The sequence below is a fragment of the Vidua chalybeata genome, chromosome 9 (genome assembly GCF_026979565.1).
Source record: "Vidua chalybeata isolate OUT-0048 chromosome 9, bVidCha1 merged haplotype, whole genome shotgun sequence".
NCBI lineage: Eukaryota > Metazoa > Chordata > Aves > Passeriformes > Viduidae > Vidua > Vidua chalybeata.
The window spans coordinates 5,143,354-5,171,084 of record NC_071538.1 but is presented as its reverse complement, the minus strand read 5'-3'; the positions used below and the strand labels follow the sequence as shown (position 1 = coordinate 5,171,084).

The following is a 27,731-nucleotide window of genomic DNA, read 5'->3' as shown; positions in this document are numbered from 1 at the left end:
TGCTCACTCGGCCTCTGCTGCCGTGGGGTGGTTTAGGAGATTATGCCTCTCTGCTTGTCCTGAACACAAATTTATCCTGAGCAAGTTTCCAGTGCCTCTGCTCAGTCCAGGGGAGGACAGGCTCCTTCCCTGGATTAAGTCAGTGGATACAAATTTATTCAGTATTTATTTTTGTTCTCACCACAAAGCCTAGAAATTAGTAATGATTATCTAACACTGAAACCTGGAATTGCTTTCCACATTATTAATTCCTCCTCTTGAGCTGCTGCAGAGCTGCCCCCATCCCACGGAAACGCGTGGGGAGTGGTGTGATTTAATCTTCCTGACATTCCAATGGCATGGGAACTGCTGGGATTAATGGGGATTAATGGCGTAATTAATATTCATCTTCTACAGACAGTTAGCACCGAATTAGCATCGGACTGCTGCCTGCCCAGCACTTTGGGATGCCTGGTGCACAGAATTCCGCCCTCGTTTCCCTGCAGGAAAATGAGGTGGGCTCCAGGTTCCTCCCCAGGGGGCCCAGCCCAGCCCTGAGATGCGGATCACACAGAATGACAGAATCATAGAATGACAGAATGACAGAATGACAGAATTACAGAATGACAGAATCACAGGATCACAGCATCACAGAATCACAGAATGATGAGGTTGGAAGAGACCTCCAAGATCATCAAGTCCAACCTGTGCCCCAACACCTCAATCAGACTACAGCACCCAGTGCCATGTCCAGTCTTGTTCTAAACACACCCAGAGATGGTGATCCCACCACCTCCCTGGGAAGACAATTCCAGTACTTTATTATTCTTTCAGTGAAATATTTTTTCCTGATATCCAACCTGAACCTCCCCTGCCGTAGCCTGGGGCTGTGACCTCTTGTTCTGTCAGCGCTGCCCGGTGGAAGAGACCGACCCCACCTGTCTGCACCTCCCTTCAGGGAGCTGTGGAGAGCAATGAGGTCACCCCTGAGCCTCCTCTTCTCCAGGCTGAGCACCCCCAGTAGCACATAAAGAATCATTTCCACAGGATCTCCGGGATGTCAGGATGTGTGCTGGAGATTGTTTCCCACCCTGTGAGTGAGCAGGAGCAGCTCGTTGCCATAAATCAATGGGAGCTTTGGACAAGGAGTGATTTCTTGTTCCTAAAGGGCTCTGGGTATCTGTGCTGCGCAGAGTTATGAAGGAAATTATTTGCCTTAGCTTTCAAACCCCAAACCTGGGCCGAGGAAAGTTCACTCAGGGATTGCTGTTATCACATCCAGCCATTTGGGAATATTTATGGGCAAAATATTTGGGCGTGCTAACTACATCCAATTCAGTGGGAGCACAAAACAAAGCCTCTGCTTTGAAGTGTTTGGAACAGAAAGACTTTAAACCAACCCTTTCACTGTGTAATGGAACGCTTGTGTTAATTATAATTCCTTTTGCCAGGATCTGCTTTACATAACAAAGCTAATCTGCCAACTATTAAGGAAATTTCCCCATTTTCTCTTACAGATGATAGAAGGGGAAATAATATCATATTTTAAATGCAAAGTGGGGATGATTAAAATTTCAGTAGAAATAAAATAAGAACATTTCTGAATCCTAGAGACAACAAAACGAGTAATCCACGGGGGTCAACAGAATAACTGACTTACAATTCTCTACTTGAGCCTTTGGTATTACAAAGCTTTTTATAAGTAAGCAATTTTTAGCTGTTTATTCTGCTCCCTGTAATGTCTTCAGCACCACTGGCCTTGAGGCAGATTTGGAATCAGAGGCTTAGGAACGCTCTGGTTTTATCCAGCTCCTGAAGTGCCTCTTCATCCATTCCAATCTGCACACTCACATTCAAGTTCACGTCTCTCTCGTGAGATTTTTGTTTAATCCTTTCCTTATAAATGAACAAATTAACCTGAGGGGAGAAATGTTCAAAACATCAGGTGGAGGAAAAAAAAAAAAAAAAAAAAAAAAAAAAAAAAGGATGCCAAAACCCGCAGTAAAAGAAGAGATTCCGTGCGTGCATCTCCTTGAGCACAGCGTTCAAAATTCACCCGTGGGGCTGTGCCGTGCTGCCTGCACAAATTTCCGAGCTTTTATCTGAATAGCTGGGATAAAAGACCTGTGATAAGTGGGTATAATAGGAGTTGGAGTCACATTATGGGATTGTATTATGAATCAATGCTGTGTGGTTTGATGTTGCTGTCGTTTCCTCGTCTGGAGCTAAGGATCTTGTACTATTTATTACCCCCGTTCCTGCCTCACAAGTGACACCGTGCAGGAAATGGAGCCCCAGTAATTTCAGTCTCAGGGTTTGCATTGTGAGGCTCCTGTGAGGAAACTCCTCAGAACATCTCCCTGCAAGATCTGCTCCCAGGAACGAGCACGGAGTGTTACAGGGCTGGGATTAAAGGAAACAACACCAGCCTCAGGCACCCAGCAGAAAGGCAGAGAAAACCAGGGAATCAGAGCCCTTCAGGTCGGGGAAGCCCTCCCAGCCCACGGAGTCCAATCATTCCCCCAGCACTGCCAAGGCCACCCCAGCCATGTCCCCAGGTGCCACAAGCTCTGAAATCGCTCCTGGCATGGGGACTCAGCCCTGCCCTGGGCAGCTGTGCCAGGGCTGGACAGCCCTGCCCAGGCAGAACTTCTCCTGACCTCCACCTGCCTGAGGCTGGGAATGCAGGATGAGCCTGGGCTGTGTGTTCCATCCCCACCTGTCAGAGCTGGGGCAGTTCTCTGCTGTTCATGGGGCAGTTTTCTTTATCTCTGCCACAGCCCATCCTCCCTCCAGGAGATCTCTGCTGTTCATGGGCCATTCATTATTAATTATCTCCTGTTCATGGCCACTGAGTGTCCCTGCACTGCTGAGAAAATTCCATCATCCCATGGGGAGATGCTCCAGGGGGAGGAGCCAAGCATTCCTACCTGGATACAATCTGAGGTTTTGGGACACCACAGCAGCCTTTGCCCCCTGCATTCCCAGAGGAGCAGCTTTCTGCCCCACTGCATTCCCAGAGGAGCAGCTTTCTGCCCCACTGCATTCCCAGAGGAGCAGCTTTCTGCCCCACTGCATTCCCAGAGGAGCAGCTTTCTGCCCCACTGCATTCCCAGAGGAGCAGCTTTCTGCCCCACTGCATTCCAGAGGAGCAGCTTTCTGCCCACTGCATTCCCAGAGGAGCAGCTTTCTGCCCCACTGCATTCCAGAGGAAGCCCAGGCCCATCCACACCAGCCCTGGAGCTCCAGAGGAAAACTCCAGCCTGTCCAGGATCCTGCTCCAGCAGAAGCACAGCTGGCACTGCAGGAGGGCTGAGCCCCCATGGAATGGCACTGCTGCCACACCCTGCCCCACAGGGGGTCAGGGCGTTTCTGACTCTGGCAGGGTTTGTTTTCTTTTTTGTACTATTGTGTTTGTATTTTTAATTTCCCTGGAAAAGGACTGTTATTCCTATTCCCACATCTTTGCCTGAGAGCCCCTTAATTTCAAAATTATAACAATTCAGAGGGAGGGGGTTTGAATTTTCCATTTCAGGGGAGGCTCCTGCCTTCCTTAGCAGACACCTGGCTGTCCAAACCAAGACACCAACTCAAACCTCCCCTGGCACAGCCTGAGGCCCTTTCCCCCTGTCCTGTCCCTGTTCCTGGGCTCAGAGCCTGTCCCCCAAAGCTGTCCCCTCCTGTGTCCCTGCACCCCTGCCAGGGAAGGGAACCATGGGTTTTGCTGCCCTGGAATCTTTGGATGGACAAATGAAAAGTTTTCTTCACACCTTTAGGAAAGCTGCACAATCAAAGATCCACTCCTTCAAATGGAGATTTTTCCAGGCAGGAAACATTCAATCCCAGTCCTTTAAAGCTGCCTGTCAAACTCCTCACAATTCAACCCTACAGGATGAATCTGCCACTTCACTTCTCAGTTGTTTTTTCAGTCGTCTCCAGAAATTTTCCTAAATTAGCTCCATCCATTCTTTTTAAAGACAGGCATTTGGTTCTGCTCCTTCCAACTGGTGGATTTGGCTGCTTGCAAATATCAGATATTGTCACCATCCTCCCTTTACCCTTTCTTAGGCTATGAAATGGAAGTGAAAGCGTGGGGGTTTGGAAGTAAGGAGTGTGTGCAGAACACGAGGAGATGCTCCTCGTGTGTGCAGCGTGAGGAGGAGCTGCTGAACCAGGGCCACCCCAGCCCTGGTGGCTCTCCCAGAGCCACGAGCCCCACACAGCTCCAAGCCCTGAACGTTTTCCTTCTCCAAGTTCCCAGCTCATCAGTCCAAGCCAAGACGTGCCATGGGATCAATCCCAGTGGGAGAATGGCATCCTCACACTCTGAGGTGGGATTTAAAGTGCACTGTTATTATTTCCTGTTTCAGAAATCACCTCTGCAATGCAAAGCTCTGTCCCCAGCCCCTCTTTCCCAGCTGGTAAATCCTGAGGGACCAGTGCATTCCCAGAGCCTTTCCAGGACACTGCTCCCTGTTTTCCAGCACAGCCTCCCAGACCCAGGGAGCTCCTCCTCTGAGCCCAAACGTTCATTTTCCCTGGCTCAGTCCCAGGTCGTTAAAGTGCTTCAGGTTTGTGCATTTCTCCTCTTTCCTCTGCATTTCCCAGTGCGCTCCTTGCCCCCTCTCCTGTTTCTGGTTTATGAATGAGCAGCTCAGCAGAGCTGGGACATTCCATAGCTCAGCCAGGCTGGGAGGGAGGCTGGCACACCACGAGCTCCTGCAGCAGCGTTTGCTGAGGCAGAGCTGGCACCAGGAGCATAAATCAGGGCCCCTGCGCTGCTCAGGGTAACAATCCCATCTCTCGGGCTGACAGGAGTTTAAAAGCAGGGATAGACAAGCTCTCCCTGCCGGGGAGAGGAGCAGCAGCACAGGCTGCAGGTGCCAGGAGTCTGCCCCGCGAGAGGAAGGCAGAGCCAAAGCCAGCCCTCTGTGATCAGCTCCCCAGCACCAGCCATGGAAACGCAGCTGAAGCGTGCAGCTCCTCTCAGTGCAGATATTCCTCCAAAGTTCACTGCTCCTTCTGCCCCTACCCCAGCTGCAGTTTCACTTGTGCCTGGCCCAGTTTCACTCCTGCCACTGGAGCTTCTTCAGAGAGAAGGGGAAGTGTGGGAAGAGGCTGACACAGAAAAACTAAAAGTGGAGCATTTAAAGCAGCCCCCCAAAAGGACGTGCTCTGTATTAATGGCATTTTGGACCTTGTTATTGTAGAATCACAGAATGGTTTGGCCTGGAAGGGGCCTTAAATCCAATTTAGAGCTGTCCTGCCATGGCAGGCACACCTCCCACTGTCCCAGGCTGCTCCAGCCTGGCCTTGGGCACTGCAGGGATCCAGGGGCAGCCACAGCTGCTCCGGGAATTCCAGCCCAGCCCCTCCCCACATCCCAGGGAACAATTCCCAATTCCCAATGTCCCATCCATCCCTGCCCTCTGGCACTGGGAGCCATTCCCTGTGTCCTGTCCCTCCCTGCCTTGTCCCCAGTCCCTCTGCAGCTCTCCTGGAGCCCCTTCAGGCCCTGCCAGGGGCTCTGAGCTCTCCCTGGATCCTTCTCCTCTCCAGGTGAGCACCCCCAGCTCTCCCTGGATCCTTCTCCTCTCCAGGTGAGCACCCCCAGCTCTCCCTGGATCCTTCTCCTCTCCAGGGGAGCACCCCCAGCTCTCCCTGGATCCTTCTCCTCTCCAGGTGAGCACCCCCAGCTCTCCCTGGATCCTTCTCCTCTCCAGGTGAGCACCCCCAGCTCTCCCTGGATCCTTCTCCTCTCCCATGACCGAGCAACCTCAGAGAATGAATTTTGATGCTGCTGCTTTTAACTGCAAATATGGTAAAATCATGAATCCCTGGAGCCCTGGGGCTTGGAATAAGGTTTTTGTTCCTTTAAAGAAGTGCTGGATTCTGGAATTGCTCACGGACCTCGTTCCGCTGCCGTGGCCACAGTGGCACCCCCAGAGCAGGGCGGCTGCAGGGCAGCTCTCACTCCTCAGGAAACCTGGGAATCCAGCCCAATTTCCATTTGTCTCACTTTTTCAACGCTGACTGGACTTGACAAAAGGTTTTTATCCGATTCTGGTGTCTCCAGGAGGACGTTTAGTGTGTCAGGAGCCATTAGCTGCAGTCAGGCTAACGGGGACACCAGAGGATGTTCCAGGAGTCCTTTTGGTTCATCCCCTTTCCTCCCCAGGCTGGTTTTTTAGGAATGGTTCTGGCACATGGACCCCTTTAATTCCCACAAGTCCCGCCAGGCCACAGCTGGACTCTAAAATGCTTTTGCAGTGCCTTCTCCTCAGTTTTAGAGGAACAGAAGAGAGGGATGCTTGGAGACTTTGGAACCTCATTTGGGGGAAATCAGTGGGTTTGCTCCTCCTTAGCAAGACTTCGTTAAATATTAAATATTTATATTCAAATCCAGGATATTCCAGACCATCAGGTGGGATGGTTTTCAGATCCTCTTTCCAGTCTGACGGTGAGGAAGAGGATGCTCTGAGGAAGAGCTGCAGAGGTCGTGTCCAGTGTCCTCCAGAGCTGTTTGATTTCCTTTGGTCTCAACTCTCCAAGCAAAAGCTGCACTTTCAAACAAGGGGTGCCTTTATTTCCCCTGACAACTGATGGGCTGAAGCTAGGGAAGAGGAAATAGCAGAAATCCAGTGGGAAAACTGGGATAAATCCCAGCAATCACAGAGTTCAGGGTCAGGCAGCACAGAGCTCAGGAGGTCTCACACTGCTGGCTCAGGGTGCACAGGTGAGGAGATGATGGCAGTGATCCTGATAATTGCTGCCTCGTTTGCCCAGGGCAGCCCAGTCCTGGGAAAGGGACATTCCCAGAGGGGTGATGGAGCCCTGAGCCAGGACAGCGGGTACCTCCATGGAACCAAGCCCTGGAGAGGGCCATTAACCAAGGGTTACAGCTTTAATTCTCCTGCAGTCCATTCCAAAATAAAGTTCTGGGGAGGTGTTCAAATGAGACTGCCCCTGCATGGAGCACTTGTCCTCTGAAAAAGAGAATAACAATTTAAAACAATCCAACAGGTTTCGGAGGCATCAACCCCTGCTGATCCTTCCAATGTGACGTCGTCCTAGAGCAATTCCCTCCACGGCAGAGCAGCAGATCTCACCAGTTCCCTTCACTGCAAAGCAGATTTCACCAGTTCCTTCCAGTGCAGAGCAGCAGATTTCACCAGTTCCCTTCACTGCAAAGCAGATTTCACCAGTTCCCTTCACTGCAAAGCAGATTTCATCAGTTCCCTCCAGTGCAGAGCAGATTTCACCAGTTCCCTCCAGTGCAGAGCAGCAGATCTCACCAGTTCCCTCCATTGCAGAGCAGCAGATCTCACCAGTTCCCTCCAGTGCAGAGCAGCAGATCTCACCAGTTCCCTCCAGTGCAGAGCAGATTTCACCAGTTCCCTCCAGTGCAGAGCAGCAGATCTCACCAGTTCCCTTCACTGCAAAGCAGATCTCACCAGTTCCCTCCAGTGCAGAGCAGATTTCATCAGTTCCTTCCAGTGCAGAGCAGCAGATCTCACCAGTTCCCTTCACTGCAAAGCAGATTTCATCAGTTCCCTCCAGTGCAGAGCAGATTTCACCAGTTCCCTCCAGTGCAGAGCAGCAGATTTCACCAGTTCCCATTGCAGAGCAGCAGATCTCACCAATTCCCATTGCAGAGCAGCAGATCTCACCAGTTCCCATTGCAGAGCAGCAGATCTCACCAGTTCCCATTGCAGAGCAGCAGATCTCACCAGTTCCCTCCAGTGCAGAGCAGATTTCACCAGTTCCCTCCAGTGCAGAGCAGATTTCACCAGTTCCCTCCAGTGCAGAGCAGATTTCACCAATTCCCAGTGCAGAGCAGCAGATCTCACCCCTGTTTGCCTTGATCCCATCAAAGCCCAGAGAGCCCAGGGCACAGAGCAGGCCCACCACCAGCTCCTGGCTCATTCCCACTCTTTCCAAAAACTCCATAACCCCTGTCCTTCGGGATGGTTTGGGATCCTTCCCAGCTGGGTGGGTTTGTTTCACTGAGGGAGGTGGATTATTATTTCCTTTAACCTAAGCATTTTTTTTGGGGGGGGGATGGTTTATTTTTTAGCTTTACCCCATATTTTTTCCTCCTTCTGTGCCTGGCATGGCCATGTAACACAGGAAGTTCCTGGAAGGCCCTTTGGACTCTGCAGAAGGCACCTTTAGCAAGACTCCCACGGGTCACCAACCATCCCACTCCTCTCAATTCACTGGAGCAGAACCAATGCTCTTCGGGCCCCAGAGGAAATGATCATTTTGTGTCCATTGTCCTCTGCCTGTGGATTCCAGCAGATGGAAATTTCAGGCTGGTAATGGAAATTCGGTCGCAGCCGTGACCAAAGCACCTCCAACACGGCAGAATTATGAGTTTCAGATGAGAGCAGCCCTGCTCCACTCCAGATAAAATATCCTGATTTCCATCCCTGTAAATGAGATCATCTCCCAGCGCCAACATTTCCTGTGCCCGGAGCCCGGCAGAGCGGGGAAAAAACTACTCAGACTTGTTTTAGAGTGAGAGATCCCCCGCAGCTCCTGGGAGGGACAAGTGTGGGAGGAATTTAATGAATGGGTAAGAAGCACAAATCCTGGAGAGAACTCCGGGACCAGTCACTGCTGACACGTTAAAGGGAGTGGGAGCAGTGAGGCAATGACAAGGCCAAGGATGCCCCTTGTGGGACAGGGACAGAGACCCTTCGGGGGTCTCTATCACAGAGCAAACCTCCCGTGGCTGCCTCCCCCCACAAGAAATGTTTTTCCAAGTCTTTTTCTCCCTGTGCTGAGCAGGGACAAGATGATAACGGCGGCTGGCACCAGCAAGTTAATTTTATAAAGAAAACTGACACCCTGCTCGAGTGCTGGCAATTTAAAAGAGTAATGCATTGTCAGTTTTAGCTGGGAAGTGGTTGTTAGATGATTTTAAAGTCTTTTGCATATTTATTTTGTCCCACTTTAAATAAATTTGGGGAAGATTTATCTCGTTAGCTTCAAATGCAAGTCCCTCTTGGCCTGGCTGAGGAAACAAATTAGACTTTGCAAACATTGCAAAGACTAAACCAATACATTAATATTTAGGGGACATTAAGGGGGTTTATTAAACAGAAAAAGGGCCTAGAGTATTACTTTGGGAACATTATACATGTTTAAATAAAAACCCGAGGTTGTGGTTCCTGACTGAATCTATAAAAGGCATTTCCACGGATAACTGAATTATTTACAGCTCCGTGTCGGGAGCAGATTCCTGCAGGGATGAGGTGGAGTGGGATGGCAGCCCAGGGGCTGGGCTGGGCTGGAGCCACCCTCGGGGCTGTCCCGGGGAGCTCCCAGCCCGGGCTGGGGTCAGGGCAAGAGGAGATGCCCGGTGCTGGTGGCAGCAAGGGCTGTGTCCCTGACTGCCCGGGCTGGGCGGGTGGGACCGCTGGGAGCAGGAGCGGGGCTGCTGCAGGATGGGGATGGCACCGAGGACAAGGGAGGGCTCTGGGGGCTCCTGGGGACAGGGCTGGCACCGGGGTCTGCACCTGAAAGGCAAAGCAGGGACCTGTGCCAGCTGTGCAGCCCCAGCACCCAAACCTGGCCCCAAAACCCCTGGGACGAGCTCGGGGCTGGGGTCCCTCTGAGCCCCTGCCCTGTGTCCCTGTGTCCCTTTTGGGGCTGGGGTCCCTCTGAGCCCCTGCCCTGTGTCCCTGCTGGGGCTGGGGTCCCTCTGAGCCCCTGCCCTGTGTCCCTGCTGTCCCAAACTCCCCTGGCCCTGCCATGCCCCGGGTGCAGGAGCATCTGTCACACCCCCTGAGGGGGGGACACTGGGGCTGTCACCCAGCCCCGAGCCCTTCTCAAGGACACTGGCAAACGTGGCTGCAGGCTTGTGCAGACTGACAGGACAACAGCTTGGAGGAGCAATTTCCACTTTGGTAGAATAAATGTCAGATTGGAGATGGCAGAAAGCACAACCTTTTGGAGAAAAATTGTGAGCAACAGAGTGTGGCAAGAGGAGTTTTGGGTTTTTGCCTTGCTGTGACAAACATCTGATTTTTAAATCACCTGCAGCTCACGACTTCGCAGATCCAGCGCCTGGCACTGAGGTAGACTGAGTTGATTACAAACTGCTGCCATCGAAACTTGCAATTAATTATTTCATAACTCTCACTTCTTTTAAGTAAGGTCACTGAAATTAAAGTTAACTGGATTATCATCCTGACTTTCATGTGATTTTTCCTTCACAGATGTAAACTTGGGCTAAAGACAGAAGTTCTATTTTCTTTTTTATCGAATAGCTCAGTTAATTTCCCTGCTACAAAAGGAAGTAACTGCAATGGGTGACACTGACCGAGACTTGATCTGCTGGTGTCCTTCAGGTGCTGTGCTGGCTGTGGCACGGGGATTTGGGAGCCCAAAACCCGACCTGCAGCTCTGCCACAGATCCCTGGAGGGCAGTGGCCAAAGCCCCTGGGCTGGGTGTTCCTGAGTGGGACAGGGCAGAGGCTGCTGCTGCCCTTGGGAACTGGCCCTGCTCCCTGGGCCGGGCCATTAAGGTGTCATTAACCCACGAAAATGTGTTTATTTCCTTCCGTGAGCACGTTCAGAGCCCGTCAGCCCAAGCAGCAGAGAGGAGCGTGTTGCACACCACAGCTCCTGCTTGTGTGTGTGCAGGATTCCACATTGCAGGGGGAAGGAGAAGGGGCAGCTGCCTTTGCACAGCTCCTGCTCCTGTGTGTGTGCAGGATTCCACATTCCAGGGGGAAGGAGAAGGGGCAGCTGCCTTTGCACAGCTCTTGGGGGGCAGCTTCGCTGCAGATCGTTTTCCTCTCTGGAGTCTGAAGCTGTTTGGGAGCTTTGGATGCCACCTGAGCCTTCCCTCGTGTCCTCTGGGACACAGAGCAAACCCCCGTGGCTGCTCCAGCTGCAGAAGGGTTCCTGCTCCTGGAACAGAGCCCGTGGGGCCGAGGCTTGGAAAGGGCTGAGACTGCTGCCCAGCGTTCCTTCTCTCCTGGCATTCCCTCGGGTCTGTCATTCCTTCCCAACGCCAGGGAAGCCCAACGCCCTCGGACAGAGCGGTTTTGCTTTGCCCTCGCTCATTTCTGCCCAAAGCAGAGCCTGTTCCTACTCTCCAGGTACCAAGCTGGGGAAGATTTTACAGGGAAACCTAAAGGTGCTCCCAGGACAACTCCCTGTGTGATCCCAAGATAACTCCCTGTGTGATCCTGGGATAACTCCCTGTGTGATCCCGGGATAACTCCCTGTGTGATCCCCTGAGAATTCCTTGTGTGATCCCAGGATAACTCCCTGTGTGATCCCAGGATAAATCCCTGTGTGATCCCAGGATGACTCCCTGTGTGATCCCAGGATAAATCCCTGTGTGATCCCAGGATAAATCCTTGTGTGATCCTGGGATGAATCCTTGTGTGATCCCAGGATAACTCCCTGTGTGATCCCAGGATAAATCCCTGTGTGATCCCCTGACAGCTCCCTGTGTGATCCCAGGACAGCTCCCTGTGTGATCCCAGGATAAATCCCTGTGTGATCCCAGGACAGCTCCCTGTGTGATCCCAGGATAAATCCCTGTGTGATCCCAGGACAGCTCCCTGTGTGATCCCCTGACAGCTCCCTGTGTGATCCCAGGATAAATCCCTGTGTGATCCCAGGACAGCTCCCTGTGTGATCCCAGGAAGCCTCTGGAGCAGGAGAGGCTGTCCCAGTCCCTCACGCAGTGACCTCAGGGCCCCTGCTCCCACCGGGAACACAAGTGGGTGTCAGGGAGTCCCAGCACGGAGCAGGCACGGAGGGGCTGCAGGATCAGCCCTCCCAGAGCACCGATCCCCCTGTCCCCAGCCCAGAGCCCTGAGTGCCACCTCCAGGAATTCCCTGGATACCTCCAGGGATGGGCACTCCAAACTCCCCGGGCAGTTCCAATCCCTGACCCCCCTTTCCATGGGGAAATTCCTGCTGATCTCCACCCTGAGCCTCCCTGGCGCGGCCTGGGGCTGTTCCCTCTCCTCCTGTCCCTGTCCCTGTGCCCCAAACCGAGCCCGAGGGTCCTGAGGGCTCTCGGCAGGGTCACAAAAATGACTCCATGCCATTTTAACAAAACAGACACACTGAGCTCCGAGCTGCAGCCCAGCATCCCTGCAGGATCCCTGCAGGATTCCCGTGGGTAAGGACCATTCGTGCGGGAGGTGGCTCACCCCGTTATTTCTAAGGGATTTCCATGTGCCACACGGATTGATAGGGATTGCCAGTTCAGTTCTCCTCCTCTATATTCATTGCTTTATTACTCATAAAAATGCAGAAGAAAATGTTAATGATGATTGCACCAAAGACTAATAAGTTAAAGCCTTAGGTTATACTTTGCATTTCTGAAGATATAAATGCAATTGCTTAATAATTATGCATATTTTTAACTATTGAGTTATTATTTCTCTATATGCTTGTAGTTAGCCTAATTAATTTTAAGCTCCTGTTGATGTATTTTATACACGCAATTAATTTCCAACTTGTTTTTTTAGCCCTTGCATGAGGGCATTAATTATTAGGAAGACAATCAAAACCAAGAATTGTTCACCCTGGAACAATGCAATAAATATTAAACCCATGTGACAGCTGACACCAGAGCTCGGGAGGGAGGGAATGAGGGAAGGAATGAGGGAAGGAATGAGGGAATGAGGGAGGGAATGAGGGAATGAGGGAATGAGGGAATGAGGGAGGGAGGGAGGGAGGGAGGGAGGGAGGGAGGGAGGGAAGGAAGGAAGGAAGGAAGGAAGGAAGGAAGGAAGGAAGGAAGGAAGGAAGGAAGGAAGGAAGGAAGGAAGGAAGGAAGGAAGGAAGGAAGGAAGGAAGGAAGGAAGGAAGGAAGGAAGGAAGGAAGGAAGGAAGGAAGGAAGGAAGGAAGGAAGGAAGGAAGGAAGGAAGGAAGGAAGGAAGGAAGGAAGGAAGGAAGGAAGGAAGGAAGGAAGGAAGGAAGGAAGGAAGGAAGGAAGGAAGGAAGGAAGGAAGGAAGGAAGGAAGGAAGGAAGGAAGGAAGGAAGGAAGGAAGGAAGGAAGGAAGGAAGGAAGGAAGGAAGGAAGGAAGGAAGGAAGGAAGGAAGGAAGGAAGGAAGGAAGGAAGGAAGGAAGGAAGGAAGGAAGGAAGGAAGGAAGGAGGAACTCTCGCAGCCCTACCTTGCACGGTCAGGTGCACCTGCATGGTCCTGGGCGTGTGCTGGGTCTGCACGGAGCAGGTGTAGGGGCCGTCGTCCGTCACGTCCACGTCCTGGATCTGCAGGCTGTACTCCCTGTGGTTGGCCGTGGCGATGGACACGCGGGGATCCACCGACCACTTGTCGCTGCCCGCGAAGATGATGCTGGAGCGGTTCAGCCAGGCCCCTTTGGAGGCTCCATCTTCCAGGTAACACCTGGGGAAAAGGGAAACCCTGAGCACGGGGCTGGAGGAGCTGCTCAGCGCCACTGGCTGCTGCTGCGCTTAGGCTGAGCACAGCTGGGATTTACTGGAGCTGAACTCACACCAGGAATCACTTGTTAACCCAGAACCATCCTGCACCCAAAGCCCAGCTTACAGACACGGTAACCACAGGCTGCTCTGTCTGCTCTGCTCTTCCTGCCCCGTTCTCCTGCTGGGGGAGCCTCCTGGAGCACCAGGAGGAAAGCCTCAGTTCTTATTCCTGCCTGGGCTGGCCCAGCCCTTTCTCCTGCAGCCTCAGCTCCGAGGGTCAGCAGCAACGTGTGCTCCATGGAAAATTCCTGCCCTGTTCCTGAGGCACAGCCCCCTTCTGCTGCTGAGCTCAGGAACCAAGAGACTTTTCCAGCAGAAACTACCTGGACATCCGAGAACCCAAACCAGCTTCTTTTCAGAGGGTTCATAGAACCCCAGAACCCCCACAGTGGTTTGGGTGGGAAGGGACCTGGCAGCCCATCCCATCCCATCCCATCCCATCCCATCCCATCCCATCCCATCCCGGGAGTTCCCTTCCCTCGGGGGCTGCAGTGAGGGGGTCCCAGGACAGGGAGGAGAGGCAGGAGCAGCTTTATTCCCGGAGCTGATGGAGGAGCCTGAGCCTGCCCAAGGGGGTCTAAGCCTGGCTCAACACCACGGTGCTCCGTTTCCCCCAGCCAGCACGCGGGACAAGGCGGAGCAGCCGATGGAATAACGGGCCCAGGAAATCCTCCACGGGCCCGGGGCTGAGAGCAGGAGGCTGCAGACCCAGGAGCCATCGGGAAGGGATGCTGTGGCACCGGGAAATCTGCATTTCTCTCCACGAATTAACGACTCCTCGGGAAACGTGGAGAATTAATTCGGCAAATTTTAGTCTCACCCCCATGCCCACCTTGGAATTTAAGGCTTTGAAACAATTTTAAAAGCTGAAGGAAGGTAAGAAGGAGGATAATAGAAAGCGCAACAGACTAATGGGACATTTTTATTTCATAAAGAGCTTTCTACATGAAGGAAATGCAAGAGAAGAAGGGAATGCAATAGAGCTCATCCCTTTGATGAAACATTAAAATAGCAGAACCATAGAAACTGGAGGAAGAAAATGGTGATTTGGTGGCTTAAGCATCTGGCAGTATTGTTTAAGTGGAAAATGACATTCCATTCAGGAATAAGGAACTGGAAACACCAGGCTGAAATGGTTCAGAAACAAAGCATGAGAATAACCATTCATTTAATTAATGATCTCAACATTAAATCTGAAAGGGTTCTGAGGGAAGCTGCGACGTGGGATAAAAAACCCCCATTTATAGAGCAGAGAATTGGGATGTCACCGGGAAGAGGCACTTTGAGGCTGGGATCCCTGCAGGAGCAGTTCTGTAGGGTCTGGTCCCATCCAGGGAAGGCAAGGAGCCTCTTTCAAAGTCCTGTGAGTGTTTTGAACTTGATTCTAGTGAACAGCGGGGTGGGAGAGGCAGAGAAGGCTCCAATTCACGGAGGTTTTTCTGGCACGTGTTCCTTTCCCACTGAATCTCTGCAGCAGCTGGATCCAGTCCATCCAGCACAGCTGAGCAGCCTGGCCTGAGGGAGCTGTCCCTGCCCAGACTGGGCTGGAATGAGATGGGATTTAAGGCCCCTCCCAGCCCAGAGCACCGTGGGACTCCACGAATTACAAACCAGCATTTCTGCAGGTAGCCTGTAGCTCAGTGAGCATTTCCCACTTCATTAATTTCACTCTCCCACTGTTTATTCACGCTCACACGTCCAGACCTTGGAGGGAAGGCTTAGCACTGTGAATTCTTCCCCGAGGAGAGACAAGCAGCCTCCTCCTCCTCTCCCAGCACAAAAACCCAGTTCCACCAGCTCCCTGCTCTCTGTGTGGCTTGCCAGGAAAAAAAACAAACAAACAAACAAAAAAAACCAAAAACCCAAAACAAAACAAAAAAACACAAACAAAAAAACCCAAAAAAAACCAAACAAAAACAAAAAAAAACCCAAACAAAACAAAAACAAACAAAAAACCAAAACAAAAAAAAACAAAAAAAAAAAAAAAAAAAAAAGCAAAAAACCAAAACAAAACCAGAAAAGAATTCACAGAATCACTGAGGCTGGAAAAGACCTCCAGGATCACAGGGTGGGATGGGCTGGGCTTGGAGGTCCTTCCCAAGCCCACCCATCCTGGGACACCCCCAGACGAGCTCCTTGAGCACCCAGAGCTCTGTGGCTGCTCTGGAGCTGCTGCCCAGCTTGCCTGGAGCCCTCAGCCACGGTGGTTTTCAGCTCCAGCAGCAGCCAATATCCTGTGCTTTCCCACCACCCACGTGGGATGTGATGGATAAAGTGCATATTTACCCCACGGAAGCAGCAATCAGATGATTCATCTCAGAAATGTTTTCTAATCTAACAAATTTAATCCCTTTCTGTTTGCAAATCACTTCCCAGCCCTGGAGTCCCAGTTATTGCCTGCAGCTCTCCTGCAGGACACTCTGAGCCCACCTCCTCCCACGGGAGCCTCTGCCCAGCAGAGGCTGCGCTGGATTTCTGCAGGGGAACAGAAATGAGGAAAATCCAGGATTTTTACTGTTTAAAGGAAGGCTTGGGCCTGTCCATGCAGGGTTTGTGTGCCACCGTGCTTCTGCCCAGGACAGGGCAGGGATTCCAGCAGAGCACAATGAGCTCTAACAAAAATAATAACAATAAAACCCTTCCTACAGCAATCTCTGGGAAATCATTCATTGAAAGGACGGCCAGCAGTAAAAACTGCAAACATCAGAGGCCTTCCCTCATTTTTCCCTTCCTCTCTTCCCCTTTCCTCTCTTTTCCTTCTCCTCTCTTTCCCTGAATTCTGTTTATATCAGACTCCCTGCACATCCCAGCAGCATTTCCTGCAATGTAATTTTTTAAATCTATGCATAGAACCAATTATTTTTAGTAATAAATAATAACACAGCAGCACAACTAAAGTAAGCGTAACAGTCATTAAATAAAAGTGACTTTTGCTCTTTTTACCTTGCCATGGCTTGGAAAAGTATTGATGAAACCATAGCTGAACTCAGCAGAGAATTCTTCTGTATTTAAATTTGGAAGATTGGAAAAAAAGCAGTTTCTTTTTTAACTGATGACTGTAATCAGAAATTCCCCACACAACAAGCATAAAAAATAGATTTTAATGTTAACTGTCATACATGGCTGAGGGTGCTTTATTATTTTTCCAATCATTATTAATGGGAATGATCTTCTGTAATTTGTAAGTACGGAAAAATATAGTCTCACCCAGCTTCCCTCAAGTTTTTAATCCTCTTTTTTTAATGCCTCCCACTTTCCCAGCTCTCTAGTCTATTATTCCACCATAATTAAAACAGAGACCTATTAATCTTTGTAAAAAACAACTCTTCCACTTGCTTAATTAAAACTGCACAGGGGCTCTGCTCCAGGAGCCTCCACAGGCTGGGATCCCACCTGGCTGCCCTGAAGGACAGGAATTGCCAGGAATTGCCTGGAATTGCCTGGAATTGCCTGGAGTTGTCTGGAATTGCCAGGAATTGCCTGGAATTGCCTGGAATTGTCTGGAATTGTCTGGAATTGTCTGGAATTGCCTAGAATTGCCTGCAATTGTCTGGAATTGCCAGGAATTGACTGGAATTGTCTGGAATTGCCAGGAATTGTCTGGAATTGTCTGGAGTTGTCTGGAATTGCCAGGAATTGCCTGGAATTGTCTGGAATTGTCTGGAGTTGTCTGGAATTGCCAGGAATTGCCAGGAATTGCCTGGAATTGTCTGGAATTGTCTGGAATTGCCTGGAATTGCCTGCAATTGTCTGGAATTGCCAGGAATTGCCAGGAATTGCCTGGAATGCCCCCCAGCCTTGCCCTGCTCCAGAAACCCCAGGAATGGGGGACATCCCGTGTCCAAGGCCTGGGACCCTCCCTGGGCTGCAGCTGGAAGGTGCCTGGGCAGCGCTTGAGAGGAGAAAAATCTCAGACTTCTGCAATGGTTTGGGCTGGGAGAGACCTTAAATAAATCCCACCCAGTGCCCCCCTGCCCTGCAGGGACAGCTCCCACTGCCCCAGCGTCCAGCCTGGGCACTGCCAGGGATCCAGGGGCAGCCCCAGCTGCCCTGGGCACTTGTGCCAGGGCTGCCCACCCTGCCAGGGAGGGATCTGCCCCTGATCTCCAGTCTGACCGTGCCTCCCTTCAGTTTGAAGTCATTTTCATTATTGATCTTTTTGCTTTCGTGCTCAGAATTCGCTGCAGCTCCGAGCCCGTGATTCTGCACAGGAGCTGGCCCAGGCGCTCGCTGCCCTCCCAGGTTTGGATTTTGTTTACAGAATTTGTTTTCTCACATCACATCAGTCCCTGGGGGAGCCGAGGCCTCGCTGGCCAGGATGGGAGCAGCGCTGGCCCAGCCCTGGCTGCCCCACAGCCCAGCTCGGGCTGTCCCCACAGTGCAGAGCTGCTGCTGCCCCAGTTTCACCTTTCCTGGGGAATTTCAGCTGTGCCAGAACCCCCAGGGCACAGGGGGGTCACCGGGGAGGGACGGGCACAGAACGGCCCCTGAGGGCAGCCAGCTCTGGGCAGGGCAGAGGAACTGCTCCAAGAAGGGAAATTGGTGACCAAAAACACTAAATAGGGTTTAAAAACCCCTGTGCTAGGAAGCTTTTGCTTCCCCAGGGGGTAACACCATTTATCAGTAGCACCATTTATCAATCAGTACCACCAGTTATGGGTGAGAGATGCAAATGTGACAGCTCCCTGCAGAGGGAGGCTGCTCCATCCTGAGACACAAACCCCGACCCCACAAACCCCGACCCCACAAACCCCGACCCCACACAGGTGGTGTCGGACTCCAGGACACCCCTCTCGCTGCCCTGGCTGGCTCCAGACCCTGGCAGGGGCTCACAGACCTTGGCACGAAGTCAAAACCACCTGTGGCTTCCATTTTAGCCCATGGAAAAAGCTGCCAACTCTGTGTGAGGAATTACAGCCACAAGGGTTTGAGCAGTGTGGTAGTTGAACTAACACAGGGTGCAAAAGTAGAATTTTGGGGCTTTTTAGAATATAATTCAAGGGGGTACAAGATGGAGGGATTTGGGCGTGTCCTCACCTTCTTCTCCTTCTTGCCCTCCATGTCTTGCTGTGCTGGTGACACTTTTCTGTTGGTTTAAGGCAGAGATTCCCAGTCTAACACAGGTGATGGGAATTGGTAATAAATTGTAAACACACACACGTAGTTTTGAGTGTATAAGGTGGGAGCCACCCAAGGCTCGAGGTCAGACTGCCATGGCCTCCTTGCTAGGCAGAGCTGGGCAGGTCAGAGAAAGAATGTTTTAGATAAGAAGAAATGAACAACCTTGAAAGTGCAATTGGAGCATTCCAGGCTCTTTCTTTGGCTGCTGGGCTGGGGGAACAAGGACTTTCACACTGGGGTCACAGCAGCTGACCCCCACAAGCGGCTCTGGAGGGCCGGCACTGCAGCAGGGAATGGACAGGGGACGTGTCCGAGCCAGGCTTTGCAGCAGAACCCAGACTGTGCCTGCCAGCAGCCAGGCCAGGCCAAACCCCCCACACTCTGTGCTGCAGCCCCGAGCCCCTCTCGGGGGACAGTGACAGGAGTGGGGGCAGGAGCAGTGAGTGCACCCCTCCAGCCCGCTGCTGCTGCCAGGAACCCCAAACCCCAGGGACTGTGCTGTGCCTGCTGCTGCTGCCAGGAACCCCAAACCCCAGGGACTGTGCTGTGCCTGCTGCTGCTGCCAGGAACCCCAAACCCCAGGGACTGTGCTGTGCCTGCTGCTGCTGCCAGGAGCCCCAAACCCCAGGGACTGTGCTGTGCCTGCTGCTGCTGCCAGGAGCCCCAAACCCCAGGGACTGTGCTGTGCCTGCTGCTGCTGCCAGGAGCCCCAAACCCCAGGGACTGTGCTGTGCCTGCTGCTGCTGCCAGGAACCCCAAACCCCAGGGACTGAGCCCTGCCTGAGCTGGCAGTGGGGATTGAGGAGAAGCGGCCCCAAGGATCCCACAGGGATTTCAGCCCTGTCCCCAGCTGGCAGCAAACTGCATTTCCTGCAGGCCCTGCAAATGCCCCGGGCTCTCCCTGGTGCCCTGCACCATCCCTTGGTGTCCTGCTGTCCCACCAGCCCATTCCATCGCTGTTTGCTGGTCCATGGATTCCTGCAAAAGGAGCGGGGAACAGGACGAGGATTTCACCCGGCAAAGCTCCTGGGACAGCCATGCTAGCCCGGTGCTCCTGAGTAATTAGCATCATCGACCTCCCTCCCTGCTCCTGCAGCACTGCTCCAGAGCCCAGGCACTGTTTCCCAGCCAGGGAACTTGGATTCCCGTGGGTGGGACACCGGGACCAGCAGCAGGGACCGTGTGCACCCGGCATCTCCAGCTGCTGGGCTCACAATCCCATCTGCCTGGAGACGCTCCAGGAGATCAGTCTGCAGATAACCAGGGATTAACCCCTAAGTCTGAAACTCCCCAGACAGAAAACCAGCCGAATATTAGTAATTAAGAGCAAAAGTGTTTGTTCCTCCGCAGGATTTGAAATGTAATTTTCCCTACAGCTGATGCCACGTGACCTGTAATCCCTGTGGGTTCCACCCTCAGCACCTGCCAGTCCATCCAAGGCAGGAGAAAGGCCATTTTCCCAGGGGGTTCCACATTCACAGGGGTTCCACCTTCCCAGGGGTTTCCTGGCACACAGCCCCCAGCCATGCCCTTCGTGGCTGTTTCCCTCCTGCCACCACGAAATGGATTTTTCCCCATGGCGAGGACAGAGAAACTGCTGCTGCCACGACTGCAATAAATTCATTTGGTTCTAATTATACAAAAATATTCCCTCCCCCCTTCATGGATGTATTTTCATACTAAAATGGACAAAACACTGCAGTGTAAAGCACAGAATTTTTAGTCATTAATCATTTCCTTCATGGGAGCCCATATTATTTTCTCTTTGAAGGCTCAGAAATAATATCCCACACCAGTGTTGGCGTGAGAGCCTTGGTTTCAGCTTCAGAGAGTAACTCCCAGATTCATCCCATTATTTGAAATATCAAAAAGGGTCTGGCTGCTGCATGTGATATTTATTAATTCCTGGAGATTTATGATAGACAAACACTGACTTCCAGAAATGACAAAGAAGACATTACCAATGCAGAAAAGTAAGGAAACAATTCGAGACATGGCTTTGCCTTTTGGTTTTGCACTATTCCTCAGGGAAAGGGGTCTTGGAAAATTTGGGAGATTATTGTGTTTATTTTAAAGGACTGCCAAAGTCAGAGGTTTTTTTCTGACTCTTTTTTACCACACAAATTAAAGGAATAAAAAGCACCATAAGCTCTGAGACCAAAGCAAGGCAAAGGTCTGGAGAACGAGAAAACATTTCCTGTTACTTCCCAAATTTCCACCATCCCAGCGTGGTGCTGAGGGGTTTCAGCATCCCGAAATATCCAGCTGGATTAGAGCAGTGAGAAAGTGCCTTCATTTCAGTTCTGGGACACGTACATTGGTGCTGATTTTTAATTCTGGAAGGAAGCCCAGGCGTGCTCCCCGGGCAGTGGCCGTGACCAAAGCCCTTTGCAGGGTTTGCAGGGGAGGCTGTGCCAGAGCCCTGCCCTGGCTGAGAGGGGGCTGGATGGGCACTGTGCCCCAAGCCCTGGGAATGCCCTGGCACGGCCCAGACCTGCTCAGCAGGGACTGAACCTGTCCTTGTGCACTGCTGCACCTGGGCTGGGCTGGCGTGGCAGGTGGGACAGGGCAGAGCAGGGACTGCAAAGGGCAAGGGTCTGCAAAGGGGAAGGGTCTGCAAAGCTGCCTCAAGCTGAGGGAGAAACAGTGAAGTGCCACATCCTTGGACACTCCAGGGATGGGCACTCCAACCCTCCCTGGGCAGTTCCAATCCCTGATCTCCTTTTCCATGGGAAAATTCCTGCTGGTGTCCACCCTGAGCCTGCCCTGGCCCAGCCTGGGGCCGTTCCCTCTCCTCCTGTCCCTGTTCCCTGCTCCCAGCCCGACCCCCCCGGCTGTCCCCTCCTGTCAGGAGCTGTGCAGAGCCACAAGGGCCGCCTGAGCCTCCTTTTCTCCAGGCTGAGCCCCTTCCCAGCTCCCTCAGGGATTCTCCAGCCCCTTCCCAGCTCCATTCCCTGCCCTGGCCACGCTCCAGCCCCTCAGGGTTTTGTCCTAGGGACCCAGATCTGTAGCCAGGATTTGAGGTGGGGTCTCATCAGTGCCAGCACAGGGGAGGGCAGAGGGAGGAGGAGCTGCAGGCAGAGCTGTGGCTGCTCCTGCTCCTCAGCAGAGCTGGGTCCACTCCCCTCTTCTCCCCCAGGCTCCAGGGATTTCTCAATATTCCTGTTCTTCCCCATGTTCTCCCTGAAAGGGCTTTTATTGCTATCAAAGCTTAATGAAAAAAGGACCTTTCCAGGTGCCAGCAGGTTGTGTTTTCCAGTCTCCTCATAATAATATGTGCAGTGTGAGTGGGGAGGACGGACAGGAGGGAGGTAATTGTGTGCTGGGCCACGTCCTTTATCAGATCAGCCTTGACCTGGGTCCCTTCCCCAAGCAGGTGATGCCAACCCTGCCCCACAGCTCCTCCAGGCTGGTTTAAATAAAATAATAGAGTTAATGACAGAAACAAAACTACCTGGAGAGGTGTAATTCATCACGGCGTGTTCCACGCCATTATCTTAAAAACATCCAGTGTAGTAATCACTTGAAGGAGTGATAACACATAATTGTGTGTTCTCCAAAATTATAGGTGAATGGGAGTTGCAACTAATGAGAGCCAAATAGCAGCTCAGGAGCTGCAGTGATTACAGCAGATGTGGTGATGAATGCATTTATTATTGGGCTATTGCAAAGCTTTTTATAGCAGAGACAGCAGGTTTATAAATAAATAACCAGCCCCAGAGGTACCACACGTCTGACCAAGCAGCTCCGCTCCCAGCCTGCAGCTCCTGGTGCAGAAACCTCCAAAGCTGGCTGAGAACAGCCCAGAGGAGTCCAAATCCCACCCAAACACTCCCACCCACGGGGGCCCACGCGCTGCTGCGTCACCACTCAGAGAGGAGCAGAGCAGGGAGGTTCTGGAGCTGCTGAGGCGTTGGTGCTTCCAAACCCCAGCTGCCTGTGCAGCAGTGTGAGCTGTGGGACCCCTCTGCTGCCCCTCCCGCAGCTGGAAATCAGCCCGGGGCAGAGCAGGAGCAGCTCCAGCCCCCAGGGCTCTGACACCCCCTGGGAGCAGGCTGGCTCCTGCTCCAGAGGCAGGATGATCCACCTCTGATCCAGGTCTCTGCTCTCTGGCAGGCGGAGCACGTTCCCCAAGTGTCCCCCCAGCAGGTCACTAGATATCAATCTGTGTCACACCGAGCTGCTGGCACACGCGCCGTCCCTGCAACTCCATTTCTGCCAGAACAGTTCAGGAGCAATCTCCAGCCCCCGGCGGAGTGAAAACAACATTTCAAAATACCAAGGGCTCTCTCATGAAACAGAATTCCTGCCCAAACTCATGACTGAATAACTCCATTTGTCTCCCTTCTACCAGGGCTGATCCATTATTTCATCTGGCCTTATCTCCCGGAACATTTACTTTGTTGATATACCACTGGTTGGAATGTTAGTGATAAATAATAAAAGAAGGCAAATTTAATTGTGCTGCAGTCTTTCACCACAATGAATCTTTCAGGGGGATCACAATGATCTCTTGATTTACAAGAGCAGGAGCTGGTTGTGGATGGATGAGGTAAATACAGGGCCTTGGCACAGATGGCTCGGGCTGTGTTTGCCAGCACCAGTCAGATTTTTGGATGAACCTCCCAGCTGCTTGCTCCAGACGAATGCATCATTAACAGCACGACTGAACAGCCCCGGGGGGGGGGGGGCAGATCCTGGCAGGAAGGAGGGGACGAGACCCCCGGGCCAGCCCGGCAGGGCAGCACTGGGGAGGGGTCCCGGGGATGGATGGAGAGGGGTCCCAGAGAGGGATGGAGAGGGGTCACAGGGAGGGATGGGGAGAGATCCCAGGGAGGGATGGGGAGAGATCCCAGGGAGGGATGGGGAGGGGTCCAGGGGAGGGATGGGGAGGGGTCACAGGGAGGGATGGGGAGGGGTCCCGGGGACAGTGGGGAAGGATCCCGGGGATGGCACTGTCCTTCTCCTGCCATCACTGCCCCTCACACCACCTGGTGCAGCAAGGAAAGGAGCTGCACCCTGGGGAGGAGAGCACACGCAGGGAACGCCGGCGCAAGGGCAGGATTCCAGCTCAGATCTGCAGAGCGGTGCCCAGAGGAGGGAAGCAGCTCACCCAGCTCTCCCTGCCCGCCAGGCAGGGCCAGGGCTCAGGGCTGGGGTGCCTCTGTGTCCCAGCACTGCCCTGAGCCCCTCAAACCAGAAACAGCCCACGCTCTGAGCAACCTCGAGAGTCAGCCAGCCCAGCCTTTCGAGGAGAAGGGATCCAAATGGGGAGTTTCAGTTTCCCTGCCATTAAACACCCCCGCTGCTGCCTGAGACAAATGGCAATTTCCAGCACAGGGGGTCTGGGGGCTCGGGGGATGGCGCACTCAGAGAAGGAAGAACGACCTTCCCAAGCAACATTCCACCCACAACCCAAACAAACAAACACTGGACAACACAAACAGACATTCCTGGACTACCCAAACAAACATTCCTGGACTACCCAAACAAACATTCACCTTGCCTTTCTAAAGGAACAGTCCTGACTGACCACCAAACCAACACTGACCACTTAAACAGTCACTTAAACAATCCTTAAACACCCAAACAAGCACTGAGCACTTAAACAATTACTGAGCACTTAAACCATCATTGAACACCCAAACTAACATTGGGCACTTAAACACTGAACACCCAAACACTGAGAACCTATAAACACTGAGCACCTAAAGAAACATTGGGCACTTAAAAATTCCTTGAGCACCTAAGCAAACGTGGAGCACCTAAACAATGATTGAACACCCAACACTGAGCACCTAAACAAACACTGAGCACCTAAACAAACACTGAGCACCTAAAAATCATTGAGCACTTAAACACTGACCACCAAAAAATCATTGAGCACTTAAACAAACACTGAGCACCTAAAAATAATTGAGCACTTAAACACGGAACAACTAAACAAACACTGAGCACCTAAACAAACACTGAGCACTAAAACAATGTTTAACACTCAAACAGTGAGCACCTAAACATTGAGCACCTATACAAACACTGAGCACTTACATATGGAGCACTTAAACATTAAGCTCTTAAACAATCATTGACCACTTAAACAATCATTGAGCGCCTAAAGAAACATTGAGCACTTAAACAGTCAATGAGCAACTAAACCTTCAATACTTAAACATAGAACACCTAAATAAACATCGAGCACTTAAATATTGAGCACCTAAACATTGAGCACTTAAAAAATCCTTGAGCACCAAAACAAACATTGAACACCTAAACAAACATTGAGCACTTAAACACTGAGCACCTAAACAGTCATTGAGCACCAAAACAAACATTGAGCACCTAAACAAACATTGAGCACCTAAACAAACATTGAGCACCTAAAGAAACACTGAGCACCTAAACAGTCATTGAGCACCAAAACAAACATTGAGCACCTAAACAAACATTGAGCACTTAAACACTGAGCACCTAAACAGTCATTGAGCACCAAAACAAACATTGAGCACACAAAAAAACATTGAGCACCTAAACATTGAGCATCTAAACACTGAGCATCAAAACATTGAGCACATAAACAGTGAGCACATAAACACTGAGCACCTAAACAAACATTGAGCACCAAAACCAACATTGAGCACCTAAAGAAACACTGAGCACTTAAACACTGAGCACCTAAACAGTCATTGAGCACCTAAACACTGAGCATCAAAACATTGAGCACATAAACACTGAGCACCTAAACAGTGATTGAGCACCAAAACAAACATTGAGCACCAAAACAAACATTGAGCACCTAAACATTGAGTACCTAAAAAACCCTTGAGAACCTAAATCACTGAGCACACAATCATTGAGCACCTAAACAAACACTGAGCACTTAAACAAACATTGAGCATCTAAACATTGAGCACCTAAAGAATCACTGAGCACCTAAGAAATCCTTGAGAACCTAAACAAACACTGAACTCCTAAACCATCACTGAGCACACAAAGCACCTAAACATTGAGCACATAAACACTGAGCACCTAAACAATCACTGAGCACATTTAACAAACGTTGAGCATTTAAACATTGAGCACCTAAACAAACACTGAGCACCCAACAACCACTCCCTGATTACCCAAAAACCCCTCAGTGCTACCCAGACTCCCTCTGTCTGTGTGTAACTGGTTTTATAACTCCTGCGAAAGGCCGTGGTGCCCCTGGAGTCCCTTCCCAGGCGATTCCCCTTCCTGCACTGCTCGCAGGCACTGACAGCATTTGCACAACCCTGTGCACCAGGGCGCTGCTCTGGAGCCGTTTCCTTGAGCACTTCACCTATAAACAGCTTTTTAATAGCAACAAGCAGTGGGAATTCTATTTTCTCTTTATGTTTTCCCTTTGAAGAAAGCATACCCAGTCTCCTTATCCATGTTCAAAGTTGGCTGCTCATTTTGCTTGTAGAAGAAAGGGGAAGATAGAATCACATCTTTTGAAATGTAGCAATTTCCCATCAGAACAGACTTTTATAAACTGCTTTGATTACTGATTATTGATAATCTCTGTGTGAGGTGTGGCAGGATGCTGAGTGTGTTGACAGGTGGGAGCCATGCACTGAAACCACGCTGGAAAACCCACAACAACACACGTGAAAATTCATATTTACATTAAATATCTGCAAAGTTTGAATTATTTTAGGTTAAATCATGGGATATTTTGCGTTGAAAAGGACCTTAAAGCTTATCCCATTCTCACGGGCAGGGACACCTCCCCCTGTCCCAGGAGCTCCCAGTGTCCAGCCTGGCCTGGGGCACTGCCAGGGATCCAGGGGCAGCCCCAGCTGCTCTGGGCACCCTGTGCCAGTGCTGATATTTTACTTTTATGCAAGAATAAGTGTCAAAGACCCTCGTCCAACAACTGGAGAAGAGGAGCTTCAGGGTGACCCAACTGTGGCCTTCCAGGACCTGAAGGAGCTACAGGAAAGATGGGAAGAGGCTGCTCACAAGGGACAAGGGGGGATGGATCCCACTGCCAGGGGGCAGGGATGGACGGGATTTTGGGAAGGAATTCCTGGATGGGAGGGTGGGCAGGCCCTGGCACAGGGTGCCCAGAGCAGCTGGGGCTGCCCCTGGATCCCTGGCAGTGCCCAAGGCCAGGCTTGGAGCAGCCTGGGACAGTGGGAGGTGTCCCTGCCATGGCAGGGCTGGCACTGGAGGGGCTCTGAGGTCCCTTCCAGCCCAAACCAGTCTGGGATTCTGTGAAAATGGCACAAAATCAGCGCCAGAGCTCAAAGCCCGAGAATTCCCGCACAAATATTCCCTACATTTTCTCATATAGCCTTGTCTTAATTGTGCTCATATTTCCTGTCTAGAAATTTAATTTCATGTAGTTCTTTAGTCGTGTGTCAACACATCTCCAATTCCTGTAATATTTGTTCTCCTGCTCTGGATAACCTTGTCAATCTTAATTAGAGCTGAGGGGAGGCAAACAGAATTGGCTGCGAGGCTCGGGATGAGATTCCCATTGTTCAATATGCTGCTGGAACACATTCCAGCCTCTTAATGCTCCCGAGCATTTGAAGTGCTGCTGCCCACTGTGCAGACACTCATTTGAGCTCTCAGCCCCATTTATTTATTTCGATTGCAGCCTACGAAACATAAAGTAACACATTTCTGAGATTCTGGCTGCCCTTGACAAATAATTAAACCTGCAACTCCCCCAGTTCTCAGAGAGTACCAGCACATCCCAAACTTTCCTCTGCAAAAAGCCTCACCAGTGTCACAGGATAGGACCGGACAGAGAAATCAGAGAAGCCATTTTCCACCCTCTGCAGTGTTTTACAGTGCTTAACCATGGCCTGTGTTTTTGCCCCTTTGCCTATGCTTATGTCCTTTCTTTCATTTAAAGGACACTCAGAATTCATAACTAAGATCAAATTCAGGAGTGCCACACTGAGAATCCTTATCTTAACTCTTTTCAAGCTTTGCAATGGTCCTCCCCACGTCCCTTTACACAACCCCTGTGCTGCTCATCCCTCCCTGGCATTCCCTGATGGACCTGGGGGCTCCTGCAGCTCTCCCAAGCTCTCCAGGCCCTACTGGCACCATTCCCCTCTGGAAGCCCAGCTAACAACCTAAAATCTGGTTTTAGCCACCAGACCCT

General features: G+C 51.5%; 1 protein-coding gene across 3 annotated transcripts in view; it reads right to left on the bottom strand.

The window, feature by feature from the left end:
* NEGR1 (neuronal growth regulator 1) overlaps positions 1-27,731 on the bottom strand; it is a 183,350-nt gene that overhangs the window by 90,793 nt on the left and 64,826 nt on the right. For all 3 annotated transcript variants that reach the window (XM_053950113.1, XM_053950114.1, XM_053950115.1), the window contains exon 2: positions 13,138-13,370. In XM_053950113.1, the coding sequence (XP_053806088.1) occupies positions 13,138-13,370 (233 nt within the window). The remainder of the gene's footprint in view (positions 1-13,137; positions 13,371-27,731) is intronic.